At 39.7% G+C, this 18,574-nt stretch overlaps 1 protein-coding gene across 8 annotated transcripts; it reads right to left on the reverse strand.

The window, feature by feature from the left end:
- Nucleotides 1–759: 759 nt before the first annotated feature.
- Nucleotides 760–16,766, reverse strand: Rpe (ribulose-5-phosphate-3-epimerase). 8 transcript variants are annotated; one of them, XM_013520682.1, is made up of 8 exons: nt 16,552–16,765; nt 15,919–15,942; nt 12,937–12,944; nt 9,844–9,923; nt 4,608–4,747; nt 4,102–4,236; nt 3,480–3,566; nt 760–1,625 (listed from the first exon to the last, which is right to left on the reverse strand). In XM_013520682.1, the coding sequence occupies exons 1-8, from the start codon at nt 16,660–16,662 to the stop codon at nt 1,503–1,505; spliced, it is 708 nt and encodes a 235-aa protein (XP_013376136.1). In that variant the 5' UTR covers nt 16,663–16,765; the 3' UTR covers nt 760–1,502. The 8 variants fall into 8 exon arrangements, with proteins under 8 accessions (XP_013376136.1, XP_013376132.1, XP_013376133.1 ...); XM_013520678.1 differs by lacking the exon at nt 12,937–12,944 and having other exon boundaries at nt 15,912–15,942; nt 16,541–16,629; XM_013520679.1 differs by lacking the exon at nt 12,937–12,944 and having other exon boundaries at nt 15,912–15,942; nt 16,552–16,602.
- Between the last annotated feature and the right edge of the window lie 1,808 nt (nt 16,767–18,574).

Raw genomic sequence — 18,574 nt, forward strand, 5'->3', positions numbered from 1 at the left:
TAATGTAAATATTTTCAATCATCTCAAGAAATACTGGTCCTGTTACTTGCCATATTTATCACAGAGTACGAGTATTCAGAAAAATACAGTACCTGATACATAGCTGTAGTTTTTGCATAAGCAGGAACACAGCTCAAAGTAACTTAGCTCGTGGATGAACTCTGTAGCCTGGCATCTCTTTGCCTACGTGGTTTATTTTGCAATAAAATATATATTCTTGGGGTCAAGATCTGTAGTTCCAGAGCATTCTCAGCCACTTGATGCTGCTAGAGGGCAAAATCAGACTGAAAATAAGACAGTGGTAAATAAAAGAAGCTTCTTTTGTTTAGTCTACCTCCTTGAGGCTCTATTTGTTTACAAAAAGGGGAGGAGGACCAGAAAAACCCTAGATCCTGCCCTACTAGGTCCTTCCTATGGTGTCATCCTATTGCTGAGCTTTACTTTCTTCCTTTTTAAAATGGAACAAAAATACCTACCCTGCCACCTACAGGAATAATTTATAGGTTTAATGAGATTATATAAAAATAGAGCTGACAAAACATAAACTTATAGAATGTTAGCCACGTACATCGAGCATCTTCTAAATTCTACAAACAGTACTGGAAACTTTCCAGACCTCGTCTGGTCCTCAACACAATCTGCATGGTTTTTACAGTTACAGTACATTCAACATATAACTGAGTTAAAAGTGCAAAAAGGATGGGTGATTTGCCAAGGGCAAACAGACAGGAACAGAGTCAGAATTCATTCAACACAATGGAAATTCCAAAGGCAGGCTTTACTTCTCCTTTCTACACAGAGCTAACAAACACAGCAGCATCATTCAGCGCCCTCGAGAATGGTGGGTGAGATTGGGAAAGCCAGGAGGAAATCACTGAATAACCAGCTTTGGCAATGCAAACACTGATAAAACTCATACTTGAATTTTAGAACCCCTGGGTCTCATATATTGCTTTTATCATTTTTAATGCACTGAATATAAGATCAAAAGTGAAAAATCTTCCATGCAAGACTATGGCTTGCCATCCCACCCCAGCTTCTATGTTTTAGTTCTACTCTATTCATATTATCAAGCTTATAAACAAATCAGAAATAATATGAATTAGGAAAAACAAGGATTCCCTCTGCTTTTAGAGAACAGCTGGCAAACAACAGAACATTCTTTTTAAAAATACAGAAAAAATTTTTTTTCATAGTAGCTAATATGCCGTCTTTAGGCATTAAGACACATTTCTGTAACCTTAACAGTCATATTTTCACACTATAAAAATCAATTCTCCCACAAAAACAGGGTATTTCACTCTAATCTTTAAATTGCATCCCTAAATATAGTTAATACACACCAATTTCTAACCTCTCCAAACATTCTGTACCACAGACTTTAATCACTGGAATAATTGCTCAGAAAAGCAGCACTGCCTCAACTGCTATATGATCTGGTAGTCTATGTTGTTTTCCAGTGAAAAGGTTTCATGAACACAAACACTGTGTTTCTTGTGGTTTCATCGATCAAGGGAACGTTTCTGAGCAGCTTCTGAGCAAACATTTCTTAGTAAGTTGATCACAGATCTGGGATCTTCACTCCTCATAATGGCGCTGCCGGACACAATCATGTTAGCTCCCGCCTGGAAGAAGTGAACACTTAGGTTATGGCTTAAAGAAGCACGAGAGCCCGAAACAATTCTTGGACTACAGTTGCCATCACTGCCTTAAAAGCTACTTTGAGATAAGCACACTGAAGCAATCTAATGCAATGAGGTGGGAAGTTAAAACATTCAAGAATGAAAATATAACATTTTCAAATGTGTTTAAGAAAAAGAAAAATCATTCAATTTCTGGTTACATCAATTCTAAATAAACTATGCAGTATCTTTGCTAATATTTAGATAAGGTCTTAAATCCTTTAAGGGTTTTCCCCCAATATATACCAATGCTCCTATAGATACTAAGGAACAAGCTATTATTTATTAATCTTTGAATTCATTACATGAATTTGTGGATAATCTACTCAGTGAAGGTTTTTCTTTTTGGTACTGGGAATTGAACTCATGACCTCAGGCTTGCCAGGCAAGTACTTATGCCGCTTAGCTATATCCCCAGCTCTAATCAAAAGGACAATTACTGTGAAAATGTAAAACTATCCATAAGATACTGGTAACATTAAATTTAAATAACCTAATTTTGTTTCAGGAAGAATGGAATTATTTATGCCTCCTTAGCATTCTTCAATGCTAGAAAGATTTTTAAGATGGTATTTTAGAAGAATGTAGAAGCAAAGAAATAAATTTTTTTTTAAAAAAGACACCTCTAAGTTTAGCTCTGAGCTTCCTAGTATTTGACTTGAGAGAATACCAATCTGTTAAGTAATTTATTGCAAGAAAGTGGAGAGGAGGAGAACCACAAGCAGAACAATTTATCTAAGGAGACTCTGTCATATGATGATAATGAGATCTCCAACAACATTCTTTATAGAAATCATAAAAGTATTATCGGGTTACCACTTTACATGTCTCTTCATTAGAGCAGGAATAGCACAATAGTTCAACAAAAAGCAATCTACAAGGGAAAAATGAATATACGCTCCATGCTTATTTGGGCGACACTGCCCTCCTTCATAAGCATTTATTGCTTTCAAGTTTTGATAGGTATGCATCAAGGAGAAAAGCATGGCTGCTATAGAAGAAACCGGAAGTGCAGATACACTGCACTGCTGAATAAAAGGCCATGTACACAGACCTGACGGTGTACACCTGCAATCCTGGCACTCAGGAAGCTGAGGAGGTGGATTACAAGTTCCAGGCCAGCCTAGACTTCATAGTAATGTCTCAAAGAACCCTGCACAATCCCCCTGCCCAAACCAAGCAGGCCATGTAAGCAGTAATCACCCAAAGTGGTATTCGAAGGGTTGACATCCTCTTATGAAGCTTGGCAACTCAACTAAGCTAAGCTAGCTATGCAAAAACAAATGCACATCACTGCCACAGGGTAAAATGGGCATCAGGCCTAGATTTTTATCCAAAACTGTTCAGTTCTTACAAGTGACAAATAGGTAATACTTCTAAAAAACAGTATGATACTTTAGGTCAGATAAATTTCTGCATTTTTTTTTTTTTTTTTTTACTCCTTTTGGCAAGGGGTAAAAAAGCAATAGAAGATATCTTCCCTTTTCCTAGTTTGGAAAAATTTGTCATCCCAAGGCCTTGGAGCTTAATGATCTTCCAAAGAGCTGGCATTCAACATACTCTTTCTCCATTAACGAACATTACTGAAATAACCATGATTTACTATTTAACAATTTATGTCATTTTAGAAATTTACTTATGGCTCTGTTTTCCTAGTTTTACATGTGGACGACAGCAACAACAATAAAAAAATACTTTCCAGAGAAAGAAAGTCAATTTAGGAAACAGGAGAAATGTCTTTGGGCCACCAAACAGGGACAGGAAATGGACTTAGTCACGGTCAAGCAGCAATCTCACCTCCGCACATTTATGGACAGTGTCAGGACCTACACCGCCATCGACCTCTATATCCAGAGACGGAAACTGGGTCCTCAACCAGTGAACCTAGACACATGTGAACAAACAAGTGACTTCTAAACAGGAACGTGGGAAAAGAACAGCCTAGATAGACAAAAAAAAAATCAAGTAGGTCAGTAGCTAGCCCTTAAAATGCCAAATCTCTCAAACACAAGCTATCAGAAAAAAACAATATTGGGGAACACATACTTTTTAATGTACAGAAATGAATTAAGCTTTGTAAAAGTAGACCTTTTCCTGCTTGTCGAAAGGCATTCACTTTGCCACCGTTTTGTAGAGCCTAGATTTCATGGAAACAAAACAAAGGCAAACTATGGATACTCAATGAAAACCCCAAGATATTTAGAGGCTACCGAGATAAAGGTTTCAAAAGGAAATTTCCTGACAGGCATATAATACCAATGCTGAACCCAAACCCTAAATCTATGATAGCTATTCACACTGTATGAAAAGGAGTTAGGCATCCCCTGTCCCTCACCTCCCTAACAGGGCACGTCTCCAGAGACGACCCTTTCAATACATGCTAAATGAATGAGCATACAATATCAAATCCTTCTGTTACCTTTGGCATCATGTCTTCCATGAATTTCTGACCTCCGAACCCAGGTTCTACTGTCATGACCAAGGCCATATCAATTTGATTTGCCCATGGTGCCAAATATTCAACTGTAGTTCCTGGTTTGATGGCAAGGCCAACCTGTAAGAGAGATAAATGTGCTACATCACATTAACAATTATTTCCCTACGTTACAGTGGCCTATCAGACCCAGGAGAAATATCAATTCTTGTAAAAAAATAATAAATGGAATAAGTTACTCAGACCGTAAGTTGTTGCTTTCTTTTAAAGTCAATGTGGCTATCATATATAAATGGTTCCAAATAGCAGTAACTTGCAGGAAAGATTAATGGTATATCTAAAGCCTATCTGACAATTCATACTTAACTCTGGATTCATAGCTAAAGAGTGGCTGTTTATATTAGGTCTTTATCGATCAGTTCCTGTTTTCCACCAAATACTCCAAACTGAAGGGAATAATATAAACACTACTGCCATCACAGACTTCTTACCTTCATCCCATTCTCTCGGATATCTTTGATCAAAGCCCCAGGGTTGTCAGTAGCCTCGAGATGAAAGGTGTATTGATTGGCTCCTGCTATAGCCATTGGCTTCACCCACTGTTCCGGCCTGGCCACCATCATGTGCATGTCTAGCGAGAAGAGACATGGTTGCTAAGTATCACCAGAAGGAAAGTACCTGGCTCCTACTATTATAGGCAGCCTGTAGTTTGGGCCATTTTGAATCTAAACTCTTCTGGCATGGCAAAAAATTACTAAGTTACACTGCAGTACAGGTAGTTTCCCTTTATTCTGAAGATGGTTTAGTTAAATTCATTTACTCCCCCGCCCATTTTCCCCTCACAAAAAGCACATGTTGCTATGTATGAAAACTAATGACCAGAAGACAGGAAACCTGGTTCCAGGTCCAGGAAATGCCACTGTAAAAAACTTGAACAACTCCTATTAGCTGTGTAGCCTATTTCCCCTCAGAAAGCTAATTTCTGTGACTCTCCATTCACTCTTCCAACCAACCTATACTGAGCACTTACTGAATCATTAAATACTTTAGGGCTTAGGCAGAAAACAGACTTTGGGCTGCTATTTGTCTGCTGTAGTAAGAAGTACATGCTTAGTGAGAAGGACACAATAAACAAAATAAAAAACTGGCTGACACTTAACAGCACCAGCGTAGTGGGGCAGGGGCTGTACTGAGGGAGTGCATGAGGTTAGGGAGGCTCGGTGAAGAGCCAGCAGAGGGTTCTGCAGGCCAAGGGTTGTACTCCGAAGGAGATGGGAAAAACACCCCAGGACTCTGGATGAAGTGAACAGGCCTGATCAAGGAGGCTACTGTGATAATAACTGAGGTAGAAGGACGATGGCAGCAACTGAGTAGTCTGCAAAGTTCTGAAGATACAGCCACTAAGAGCTTGATGGTTCAGACGCAGAAAATGAGAAGGAAGTTAAGATGGCAAGGATTTGGGCCTGAGCAAGTAGAACAGAATGGCCGTTACCTGAACAACACAATAGTGCAGAAGGAGGGACAGACTCTGGGACAGACAGGCTGCCAAGGAGTCTGACATTCACCTTAATTCTAAAGCTTGGTTCACTCAAGCATGTAAGGGGGGACATGGGAATGGCCTTTTCAAAGATCATGACCTAAAACAAGAGCATTTCATGTGCAGGAAAGGGCAGATTAAGAGACTAAACCAAGAAACACCTTTGTGAAGAAAAAAATCCTACGCCAGATCCAGGGTAGTGTGAGGAGAGTTTCTGAGTTTGTATTTTGCTAGAAGAACATTCACGACATAGCCAAGCTGTATTTAAGAAAACAAATCTGTAGTATTTCAGAATTTAACTAAGATTATAAAGTTTAGCAAAGTTTTAGAAAAAATGTCATGAAAAGAATGCACACAGCTTTACTAATGAAATCAAGATTTAAGTTTATTTCTAAATTAGAAAAAATACATTATAACTTTAGTAGGCAAAACTTTCCCTCCCTTTTTTCACCGTATTGATCACTGAACTCAGGACCTTTGCAATGAACTACATTTGCATCCTTCTTTGAAACATGGTTTCACTAAGTAGCCCAGGTGGGGCCTGAATTGGTGATCCTCCTGCCTCAGCCTCCCCAAATGGTGAGATTACAGGCATGTGCCACAATGCCTGGATTTACTCTTCAAAAATGTATTCACTACCAAGTTCCTTATTTCATATATTCTCAACAAGGAAAATTCAATCTGCCTCGTAATATCCAGTTTATTCATTCTCTAAGTTATCAGATCTCCAAGTCATTCCATTCCTACTCAGCCTCTAGCCTACAGTAACTAACAACCCTCACTGGAGAATCCCGACAATTTGGGGGAGTCATAGATCAATAATTTGCCTACAGTTAGTAAGATCAGCAGTTCTCAAGCATCCTAGCACCTGGTTCCCTTTACATTCAAAACTTACTGAAGAGCCCAAATAACTTGTTGGTATGGGTTAGATTTACAGATATTTAATGTATTAGGAATTCAAATTAAGACATTTTAATATCTACTTATTAATTATTGCATTAAATAAGTAATAGTAGTCCCTTTTATTCATGGTTTTGCTTTCTGCAGTTTCATTTGTGAGGTTTTCTGCTGCTGATCCATGGTCCAAAATAATAAAAAATTCTAGAAATAAACAAGCAATTTCTAAGTTTTAAATTATCTACCTTGAACCACCTTGCTCTGTGAATGAGCCCTCTGTCCAGTGAATCCACACTGTATACCCTACCCGCCCATTAGACACAGAGTAGCCATCCTGGTAGTCAGATCCACTGTCAAGTCATCACAGTGCCATGTTTAAGGGATCCGTATTTTATTGAATAATCACCCCAAGGCTCACAAGTAATAATGCTGGTGATAACGGTTATGCCAAAGAAAGGCTGTGAAGTGCTTCCTTTAAGTATTATTTCACATCACCACAAGGATAAATACAGTATAGTAAGCTATTTTGAGAGACTATATTCGCGTTTTATTACAGATGTTGTATTACTGTTGCGGTGCCTCACTGTGCCTAATTCATGAATTAAACCACACAATAGTATGGATGTACATGAAGAAACAGCACAGCTGACCTCTGATTTAACAATGGTTCTAGGTCTAACAGCGTACTTTAAATTTTGATTTTTCCTTAAAGAATGCTATGTGCACAGTAATTATTCCTCCCAGTATGGCAATGAGCCACAGCTCTTCATCAGTCACGAGTGAATGACAGACACTGTAAAATGTATTGTGTTGCCAGTGTTACTTTGGATATAGGTACTCAATAAATTACACAAGATACCCAACAATTACTATAAAATGGGCTTTCTGTTAAATGATTCTGCGAAACTACTAGCTAATGTAAGTGTTCAGTGTATGTTTAAGAGAAGCTAGAGTAAGGCATTAAGTTTGAAGGTTAGGGCTATTAAATGCATTTCTGACATATTTTCAACCTACAATGCATTTACTAAGAAGTAAAGCCATTGTAAGGCAAGGAGTATCTTTATCAGGAAGCCGTCGAGCTCAGAATGGTACAGGATACTTGTCCAATATTCTATTTTTCTCTTGCAAGCTCTGTCAATGGCAACAAAAACTGACAAGGTGTTTTTCCTGAAGTGACAAGTTCATTTTGTTAATTATAAAGAAAATATCAGTAAAATAGCCAATTCTAAAAACATACAGTTTATCTGTCAGTTTTTTCAAGAAAAAAGTGTTCATTGAAAAAGCTAATTCAGATCATAATTCAAACTATCATGCAAGAGATTTTCCCTGAAAGAAGTGTCACAGCTGAGTATGCAAAAGGGCCTTCTCTTTCATACAAATGTTCAATAGGCACGTACTCAAGAACCAAGACCTACTCTAATCAGTAATTTATACTGCTTCATAAGGGCACTTCCTCTATGTTCAACACCACTGCAAAGATCTGGGTTAAAGCACCATTGCCCCTAACTCACCACTGCCGTTGCACCATCAACACAACAAGCAACAAACAACACCTTAGTATTAGGAAAGTAATTCTCACCACACAGATAATTGGAAAAGGTCTTAAAGATCTCCATGGCCCCATACTATATTATAACAATATAACCATATTTTATCTAAATCAGTAGTCAGACTGATTGGGATAATGAGAAAAGATTTCTTATCACTTTATTCCTTAGATGGTTATTTCTGCTTAATACTAAGGTGGAGCAGCTAAAAATTTCAGAAGTTATACACACAACTTATGATTTACTTCCTAAAATATATGCATGTAGCAATTATCCAACAACAAAGACACAAGAATTAACAAAAAATGCTTCTGTTAGAAATACTAATCAGCAAGTTCTTCAGCAAACAGGCACAGCAGGAAAAAAAGTGGAGTGCATGTAGCAGTAGCCGTAGGACTGGAAAGAGGAAAGACACTGATAGGAGGCACAGACAGTGTTAAGATGTCACACCAAGAGCCAAACTAAAAGGCAGAAAAAGGAAAAAACAATTTCAAGCCCACATGAGCCAGACACAAGAGTCAACAGCTTATTGTATGGTCGAAGCATGCTATTTCATCCACTTTTTTGTGTGTGAAAAATTCACAGAAAGAGTCATGTATCTGGTATAAGCTGATTAAAGAAGTAATAAATTAACTTTGGAAATTTCATTTTCCAAAAAATGGCAAAAAAAATTAGCTAATCAGAGGATTGTTTCCCATTATTTGGAAATTTCAAATGATGACCATATTGCTGGAACACTGTTTGCTGTGTCCCCAGAACAAGGTGATAAAGCATGCTTTGGTCCACTCAAAGTACATGAATTCTCTACATAAGACAGAAATGTCCCACAGCTGCATGGTACAGGCCAGCAGTCACTGCCTGTGTGCCTAAGTACTTGCAACAGGATCACTGTGAATGAGAAACTCAATGTTTAATCTTACTTCTAAATAGTTTCATGCGGCTTGTGGCTACCATAGTGAACAGCACAGAGTCCTTTACAAAACTGTCCAACGTACACTGATAAAAACAATAAAACTAAGTTCTAGTAAGTTCTAGAAGTTACATAAAAACAATTTCTAAAAACTTGTGTAAGTGAGGCACTGCTAACGTGGTTTAAAACAAATGCAAAAACATGTGGACTGAATCTATGCCTCGGCTGAAGTAACTCCAGGTCACGCGCTAAGAATCTGAATTCCTATTATCCTAAGACACTGAGGTGGACCATATTTAGGCTCCATGTGTAGAAGGCTGCACTTTCTATGAAATAAATGACTTCCAGACCACACATCAGTCACCTGACTCATAAATTCAATTAACAATTACACTGAGTTCCAATCCTGTATAATGCTTAACTTTAGGAAAAATGCAGTAAAAAAGGTGGATTCAACCTCTGATCTCATGGATTTTAGTTTGATAAAAGTAATCTCAGACAGAAGGAACTTCTAAGAAGAAAATCAACAAGATCTTAAAACTGGATAAAAGTTAATTTAGCATAGTTGCTTAGAAAATGACAAGTGACCCGAGGCCCAAAGATGAGGCAGTCAGCCAAGTAAAAAGCTTTTCAGGCAGACATTAGCAAGTACCAAGGCTCTGGGGCAGAAGAAAGTTTAGCTTGCTACTAAACTCAGGCTACTAAAGCCCTAGCACGGAGCAGAGTAGGGGGATGAGGGGGAAGAGTAAAAGATGAACTTGAAGTTAAGAAATCAACTATCCACTTTTCCTTTATTTGAACAACATTCAACGTCAGATGGCGCAATACCCACTTACCAAAGAAAGGGTCCTGGCCTAGCTGCTTTCGGAGGCTTTCTACCACAGGGTGACCAAAGGTGATGTTGGGAACAAAATGCCTACAAGACAAACAAAATCTTACTCTGAAAATGTTTTCAATTCAGTTTCTGCATCTCTCTCAGTATGAAGTGTGATGGGGGTAGAGGAGACTGGGACTGCGCTACTTTTCAACTTAATACAATATTAAAATTAAAGTAAAAATAACTTTGGTTTTGTATAACAGTATCTCTGTGATATTTCAACAAATATGTAATGTCACGTATGATCAGTCTGTAATTCGTAACCCGTGACAAGTAGAAATGGAAAGATGACAAAGTCAAAAACCCCAAAGTTTAAACGTACAACTAATTAGTAAAATTCACAACCCTAACACAGGTCTCCCGAATCCTAGCTTGTCACAGGAAATTTGTGGCTACTTCCAATCCATTTCAATCACAGGGCTCTAAATAACAGTTAATTTAAATTTTCTTAAAAATAACCATTTTTACTGTGGGTTTACTACATGTCAGGGACTATACTTCATTTCACCTTCACAAAGCCAAATGAAAAGGTACTACTATTACTCCCAGTGAAGAACACAGGCTAAATAACATCCTTAAGTCATTCAGTTAAAAAAAACTATGGTGGTAGCATTCAAATGAAGTCTGCCTGATATCAGATGCAAAATGGTTTTAACCTGCTTCAGTTCATACCTCTGATGTGTCACTAGTTCAATAAAATATTTAACAAAACCTCCTATATGCAAGATCCATGCTCGGTACATCAGGACTACGTCTTGGGAAGAAATACATTAGTGTTCCTTTTCTAGCCTGAGTTTACGAACTCATTGGCAAGTGATGGCTAGCCACTCACCAAAATTCAGGACCCTACTGCTACAGTATTGTGCTAAGTGGGAAGCCAACTCACCCAAGGACTACATTTCCCAGCTCCATTCATGTCCAAAGCAGCCCATATGATTAGCTATTGTAGACAGATGGTGAGTGAGTCATCGCAGAGTCTAGAAGTGGTACATAGCATCCCTAATCCAAAAACCCAAAAATTGTTTTAAAGTCAGAAACCTTTTGGGTGACAACATGATGCCTTGGGTTGTAAATTCCACTCATCATGTAACAGACTGCAGTCAAAATGTTGGGTCACTAATGTGTATAAAATTACCTTTGGATCTGTATAAGGTGTATATGAAAAAAAATGAATCTCACATTTAGATTCTGGTCCCATCCCCCCAAGTATCTCATTATATATACGTAAGTGCTCCAAAATAAAAAACTAAAACACTTCTGTTCCCAGGCATTTTGGGTAAGGTTGTTTTCTATTATTTGTGGTGCAGGGAACCAACATGAGGGCCTTGAGCATGCTAAGCAATCGCTGTGCCACAGAGCTACAACCCCAGCCACACTTTGGAAGAGGAACATTCAACCCTATCCAAAACTCTTTTTTTACTCTCACTGTACCTTTCTACCAATAAAACCCTTCATGACAAAAGAAGTCTATTCCCCTGAATTACTGTAGGAAAGGCCACCCATACTGAATTGTTACATGAGTAAGAAACTAAATAGGGCATGCTGGCATATGGCTTAATCTCAGCACACTAAGAGGCTGAGGCAGGAGGACTCCAAGTTCAAGGACAACCTGGGCAATTAGCATGACCCTGTGCAAACAAACAAAAGGGCTGGGGATGTAGCTCAATGTGCAGGCACTGGGTTCAATCCCCAGTGCCACAGAAACAAATCAAATAAGTACTGGCTTTGAGATTAGTTAAGCAATAATGAACAGACAGTATGTGATTATAGGTAAGCCAGTTAAAAATAAGAGTGAATAATACAGAATGTTAGAAGATCATGAGATTTAAAAAACACTAAGATTTGTAAAGACAGAAAAAGAAAAGGAAATAAAGGCAGAAATAAGCAGGTTATGTTCCCAGATGGGGAAAACATCAGTATTGATCCGCTTGCCTGATCTGAAAAACCCAAGAGGTCGGTATTATCAAAGAAAGTGTGTCAAATGCCAAGCTCCGCTCTTCCAACTTTACTCCACTGTAAATATGAAGTAAGATTTTTAAGCAAGAAGCAAATAATAGCTACGATACAAACAATAAAGCAGACATATGGGCTGGACAATAAATGGCAAGGAAGGTAAAGGAGGTACTGGGAGATGGCAAGGAATAGTAATAATGACAAGGAGTCTCAAGGCTGCCAGAATTTGTCATCTGATTAGGTGGGGGGAGGGGAAGTAAGGAGGGAACAAATCATGGCTATGGTTCTAAGTATAGATACATGGCAGAATGAGGACTAGTGAGACATAGTCTAGGAACAAGTTTTAAACACATCCCACATATTAAACCTTTAAAATCTCACAACTACCCTATGAAACAGGTATTATTATCTGCATTTTACAGATGAGGAAAAGAGGTCTGAGGTCACACAGCCAGCAAGTACCACAGGCGGGAGTGGAACACAGGCAATATGGATTCAACTGTTAGGGTCTCAATTACTTTGCACATCTGCCCCGACAATGAAAACAATGACCAAAAAGTCTGGGGGAAAGAACACTGCAGAAAGGGGTAGATAACTGCAGACACGTTCACAAACTAACACGTGAGTCCTTACAGGTTGGATTTCTAGTACTTAAGGATTACTTTACTGACCAAAGGAAATCACAGTCAGGATTACCAATAAGATGCATGTTACTTAAACAAGAAATAAGGGTCAAATGAGCAGTCAATAAGGCTTCTTGAAGATAACTCTGGAATTAAAAGATTTTGATTTCATACACTTCATGAGTTTTTTTGTCTTGATCTTAGGTTTCATTTATAATAAGGGTAATAAGATAACCACATCCGAAGAAAATACAAGAATCAAACAAATACAGGTTTTACTTACTGGGAAACTAAAGCACAACATATAAAACTGACCCCCACACTATGTGACTGTTTGTGCTGCTGATAGCAGTTGGATGCACCGGGTTCGCTAAGTACCCCAGAAGAACAAAATGTACCAACACTCTCAGAAGGAAGGGCTACAAACCCTAGCATGAAGCCAGGCTGTGCTGAATTCACCTGCCAACAGTACCCACAGGAACACCTGCTACAAATGGATATACAGCCTCAAGCCTACAGACTCCAAAGAGGGCTTGAGAACCTTAATTTTTAGCAAATGCCTTAGGGAGTTCTTTTCAGACCAACTTGGAAAATACTAAATTCATTTTAAGGAGGTGAAATTGCATCAGGAAGTCCTCTTCATTTTACTTTGTTTTTCCTGAAGGTACACTTTGGAGTAAAGTGTACAAGAAATAAAGTGCAATAACTAAGTATTTCTTTTCCCAAGGACTTACTGGAATTAACCATAACTGTTTGTGATATAATAATAAGATTCTGTCTGTCATCGCATTCCATCACCAATCTTAAGCTTTACTTTGAATATAACTGTAATGCAATTTACATCAGACAAACAAGATAAACTTGGTGAAGGGGAGTGTCTTGGTTACTTTTTTCTCACTGCTGGGATAAAATACCTGATGCCCAAAATTAAGGAAGGAAAGGTTTATTTCGCTTACATTTCGTGGAGGTTTCAGTCCGTACTTGGCAGATTGTAAGGCAGAGTGGCACGTGGCAGAGAGCTACATCTCAGGGCAGCAGAACACAGCTAAGCAACTACGAAGACACACACGCCAGGGCCAGGGCGGAATGGGGGAGGAATGGCCTCAAGCACCCTTTTTCTCTCCCTTACATATGCAAACTATCCACCCCAGGGCGGGTGTAGCTCTCAAACCCATAATAACCAAACTCTTAACAGCCTGCCCCATGACCGCATGAGGCTTTGGGGGGACACACAGACATAAACCATAACAGGGAGGATTAAGGTTGATGTGTTACACATCAAGACTGGAACTAGAAAAAATCTTCCTGTGAATCAGGATCACAATCTAACAAGCCACGGGAAACTGGCATATAACACCCAGGAGCAAACGGGACAGATGGTTGTGGGGGACAAATGAACGCTGGGCCTGGCAGAAGTACTGCTGCCCCATTCAGCTCATTCATCAGGGCCCTGTCAGAGTGTGGATGAGGGCTGGTCCATCTTAGGTTTTTAAAACAATTTTCCTCCAAAGTCAGAAATCCAGTATGAATGTGAAAAATCTCCAATTTTAAATCCTGGTCATTAATTTAGAAACAGCTTTATTCTGTTTCCACACTTAGGACTGAGACATTACAATCACTGCTGTACCATGAGGCATTTGTGTATTCTGGCGTGTTCTTCTACATTGTCTTTTATTCCAAATACCAACCATACATGTATCCTGCCTTCCAGAGTGATCTCCAAACTAGTTCTGACTGTCAAGACATTCAGTTTAAATCAGGAAAGAAATTTGGCCCTAGAGACTAGAAAGTAAGCACATCCAAAGCATGTTAGAGGAACTTTAGAAAATAATTCAGAAAAGAGGGAAACTCAAAGGCAGTACCAGGAGGGAAGACATGCTCAACTGCCCATCCTTGGAAACGGAGTCCTTTGCACACACTGGCACCTCTGATCGAGATGCCACAGCCCTTGGCAAAGGGGCACTGGCATTAGCTCAGCTAGGTTCTGTCTCTTCTGGCAAGACATCAACAAAGGGGCTGAACCTTCCCAAACTGGTCTGTTCCTTTCCAAAAGGCAAATAAAAACAATTCTTACTTTTAGTAAAGTGTGTGAAGATTAAAAGGGAAAAGGCTTAAAAGCTGCAGACTTTAGTTTCTCCAAATCACTGTTTCCTAGCAAAAGGAGATCAGTCTAAAAAATATTTCATTCAGTAAACTCAAGATATTGCACAGGCCTGGGAGGGAGTATAAGTGATTTCTAAAAGAGTCTTCCTATTATTAATTTAATCATCCATTCACTTAACCAATGGCAACTAAGCCTGTCATGTATTTTACTGTAGAGAATACTACAGTTACCAAGACAGACATGAAACAGATAACAAAAATAAGTGTATACATTATTGGGTCTGTTTGTTTGTCTAAGACAGGGTCTCACTGTGCAGTTCAGAATGGCTATGTAGCCCAGGTTGCCTTCGAACTCACACTGATTCTCCTGCCTCTACATCCTGAGTGCTAGGATTACAAATGTGCACCACCACATCCGGCATTACTTGTTGAGAACACAGAATGTCTTATTTTTTCCAAGCCCAGGACTCACAGAAAGCATTTTTGAGACAACACAGACTGTCACACTGCTTCTAATCCTGGCTCCACCACTTCCTATGTATATAGCAAGACTGGCATATTCCTGGCTGTCAAAAATCCTGTCGATAACGACAGCACCAACCTCCTAAGTTTGTGTAAGCTAACGAACAAGAAGTGTCAGAAAAGAAATGGACAAGTGGTCATAAATATTGCTTGCACTCTTGTAGTCAGAAATACTCCTGATTTGCAAAATGAAAACAAATGATTTTTCTTATCCATTCCACTAATCCATACATAGGCTATTAAAGCAAATTGCTTTCTGTATCAAATAGATTCACACATAAAGTAGAATTACACATGATGGCAAATAAATCAAGCTTATGTGAAAGGCAGTATTTACTGACCTTACACATTGAGCCTATAATTCCTAGTGCTCTAAGGCAAGGCTTTGCCATTGTAGTAAAACAGATTCAGGAGGTGGGATTGAAAATAGGGCAGATTTAGCCACACAGAACAAAAGAAGACAAAATTCTTACAAAGAAGTGACATTAAAAAGAAAAGGAAGTAATTAATCATTTGTACATAACAGCAATTTCCAACATGAGTGACTTTGGCACATGGAGGTTTTATCTATTTTAAGTAAGTTTATTTTTCCTATCCTGACGCAAGGTTATGACTTTTATGACTAGGTAACACGGGGATTCTGAGAATGGCAGGCACCTGGCAAAGCCATTAAGACGTTAAGTTGCAAATGTGTCACAATCTCTATATTCTTAAATAGGTCTTACCGTGTTTTCTAGGTTTGTTTCATTTTATAACCAGCTTAAGAAAGTTGTATCCTAATTCCAAACATTATGTGCTGTAACTACAGTGCTTGAAAATTACTTACAAAAAACTGCCCTCCCTGAAGAGCAGGGTGCCTGAAGAGAAAATAGACAGGAATATCAGAATTCGAATAATGACACAACAACTAATAATTTTAGTGAATTTACTATGTGCCAGGCACGGTAAACTTTACTTGCACTCTCTCGTTTCACTTTCCAAGACGTTTAAGACATATTCTGAGTATTCCCAGTCCTCAAGAAATGAAACTGAAGCTCAGTCAGGTTAAGTGGCTTGTCCAAGATAATTTGGCAAGGGGAAACACTTGAGCAATCTCACGCCATGTGCCAAGCTCTCGGCCCTCACACAAGGGTGTTTCCCCACTTTTGTCACTAGCCAGCTATAGGAGCGTGGGGAAGGCATGCCTATCTCCTTGGGCCTTGGTCTCCCTACGTGTACATCAAACACACGTCCGAGAGACTCGAGGTCGCTTCCGGGTCCTTGGCCCACACGTTCAGCGGGGGATGGGAGGGCTTAGACTTGGGCCCAAGAGGCGTCAGCGCCGCCAGCGATGGTAGGGTTCCCACTCAAGCCCCTCTTCCGCCGGGGAAGGGGTGCCGTGCACCCAGCAGGCGCTCCACCAAGGTGCGCCGCCCCGCCCCGCGAGGCAACCCGCCCCGAGCCCCCAGGAGTTACCCGTCCATTACATCCAGGTGCAGATAATCAGCCCCGGAGTCTAGCATCCGGAGACACTCGGCCCCTAAATTGGCCAAGTCGCTGTTAAGGATGGACGGACCAATCTTGCAGCCCGACGCCATGGTGTTGGTTCCCTAAAACAAGTTACCCAAGGAGGCCCCGGGCAAAGAAGGCTCGTCAGGATTGGGCTCGCAGGTTGGACCCGCCCTTTCCCCCCCCCCCGTAGAAACTTCCGGACGCTGCCGGAAGCAGCCGTCTTGCAGGCGGAAGTCCCGCCTCCGCCTCCTAATTGGAAGGGCCGCTAGGGAGTGGGCCAGGCGGAGGAGCTAGGCCCGCCCTTTTCTGACGTCGTTTCCGCCCGGTTTTCGGGCCCTTCGCCCTACTTCGCTCAAGTAGTTTCTTAAATTTCTTTTGCTTTTCTTCGAGTGTAGTTTTCTCTTCTGGCTCGCGACCCGTCTTCACTTTTTCTTTCTGCGTCATTTGCTTATCCAATTGCTTTCGTTTCCCCCCCACACACACACACCAAGTGCTATGTTTGCCCTTTAAAAATCAACAAAACCTTTACTCTTATTTCTCTCTTTTGCTAGCACACTTGTCACGAGTTGGAGCAACCCTAGCTCTGGCAGGCTCTGTTTAGGTGACCAGACAAGTCACTTCTCCCTACCTCAGTTTTCATATCTGTAAATGCAGTAGTGCCCAGTATGGAGCTTTGTTGTGAGAATTAAACGGCGGCCAGGTAATGCACCTAGCACTATGCCTGGCGCTTAGGACAAGATGGTGGTTATTATTATTACCCACCTTTGCCTCTTCTGTCCCTTGTCCCATTCTTTTTGTTTTTCCCTGGCAGCAGGGTCACTGACAAATTTAGTACATTTGTTTATCGTTCCTTCACCATCCAGAAATGGGTGTGTCCTGCTTCCAAATGTGCCTGGATTCTTTGGGTTAGGAAAAGAGATGGAAGTAAAACCACTTAAGGAAGGGAAAAAAAAGTTTTCAGGAGCAATTCTAGGGGTAAGGATGGAATACCTAGTAATGTATATTAAAGATACAGTGGTGGTGACTTGGCCCCCATGGTCTTTATGGCTACATACAGAAGACAACCAGGTCTTTAATATTCCCACTGGGAAATGTATCAGTCACTCTAGCACATCATAGTCTTGTAGCAAAGTCAGTTATTGGGATACCCCTCTTCCATTTTTCCCATTTTGCTTTATTTTGAAAGTTACGGGTAAGGGAAGTGGGTAGAATGGAGCTCAATGAAGGGAGATGGGGAACTAGAGGTTCCTAAATGGACAGTAATCTCTAATTGGATGATAACCTCAGGTCAGACTGGGGTTGAAGAGGTATAGCAAGGCATTAACACAAGCATACTGCAGGGATCCAAAAATAAACATTTTGTTGAATGAGCCAACCCATCCCCTATGGTGAGAAATAAAACAGGCATAACAAATGTTTTTAGATTTATTATATGTGCATATTCAAACACAGAAGTCTTAATATCTTTCATAAATATCTTTCATAAACATTTCGGTATTTATTATGCATTTTTCCATGCTCTTTGGTCATTCATTATTCATAAGATTTCATAGTCATCTGAGGGAAGTTGGCTTGTGTAGTCAATCCTTCATTTTTACCTATAAAATGGCTAACAAAGTACTTGTATCCTGTGGTCACAGTGACTGTTAAAAAATATCATGGAGGTACATAGATCTATAATCCTAAATGACCCTAAAATAATGTAAGTAAATTTATTTTAAGCTTTTCCAAATACATTCTGTTCTCAACTTGTTTTATTCTCCTGAGTGTCAAATCAATGTTTGCTTCTAAAATGCTGCAGTTGAGACCCACTAAAGTAAATGAGGAAGTGGGACATTTCTCACTGCTTATACACAGGCTGTGCAATTGGGAAATATGAGGTCACAGGGCAAAAGTATGACTCAGTATAATAGCAGCAACTTCTAGAGACTGTGCTCTTTTAAAATATCCATATCCTTATCTTGCTCAACTGTTGATTTTTAAAAATAGTTATTCCTT

Source organism: Chinchilla lanigera, unplaced genomic scaffold (genome assembly GCF_000276665.1).
Source record: "Chinchilla lanigera isolate Chin_1 unplaced genomic scaffold, ChiLan1.0 scaffold00056, whole genome shotgun sequence".
In the NCBI taxonomy this organism is placed as follows: Eukaryota; Metazoa; Chordata; class Mammalia; order Rodentia; family Chinchillidae; genus Chinchilla; species Chinchilla lanigera.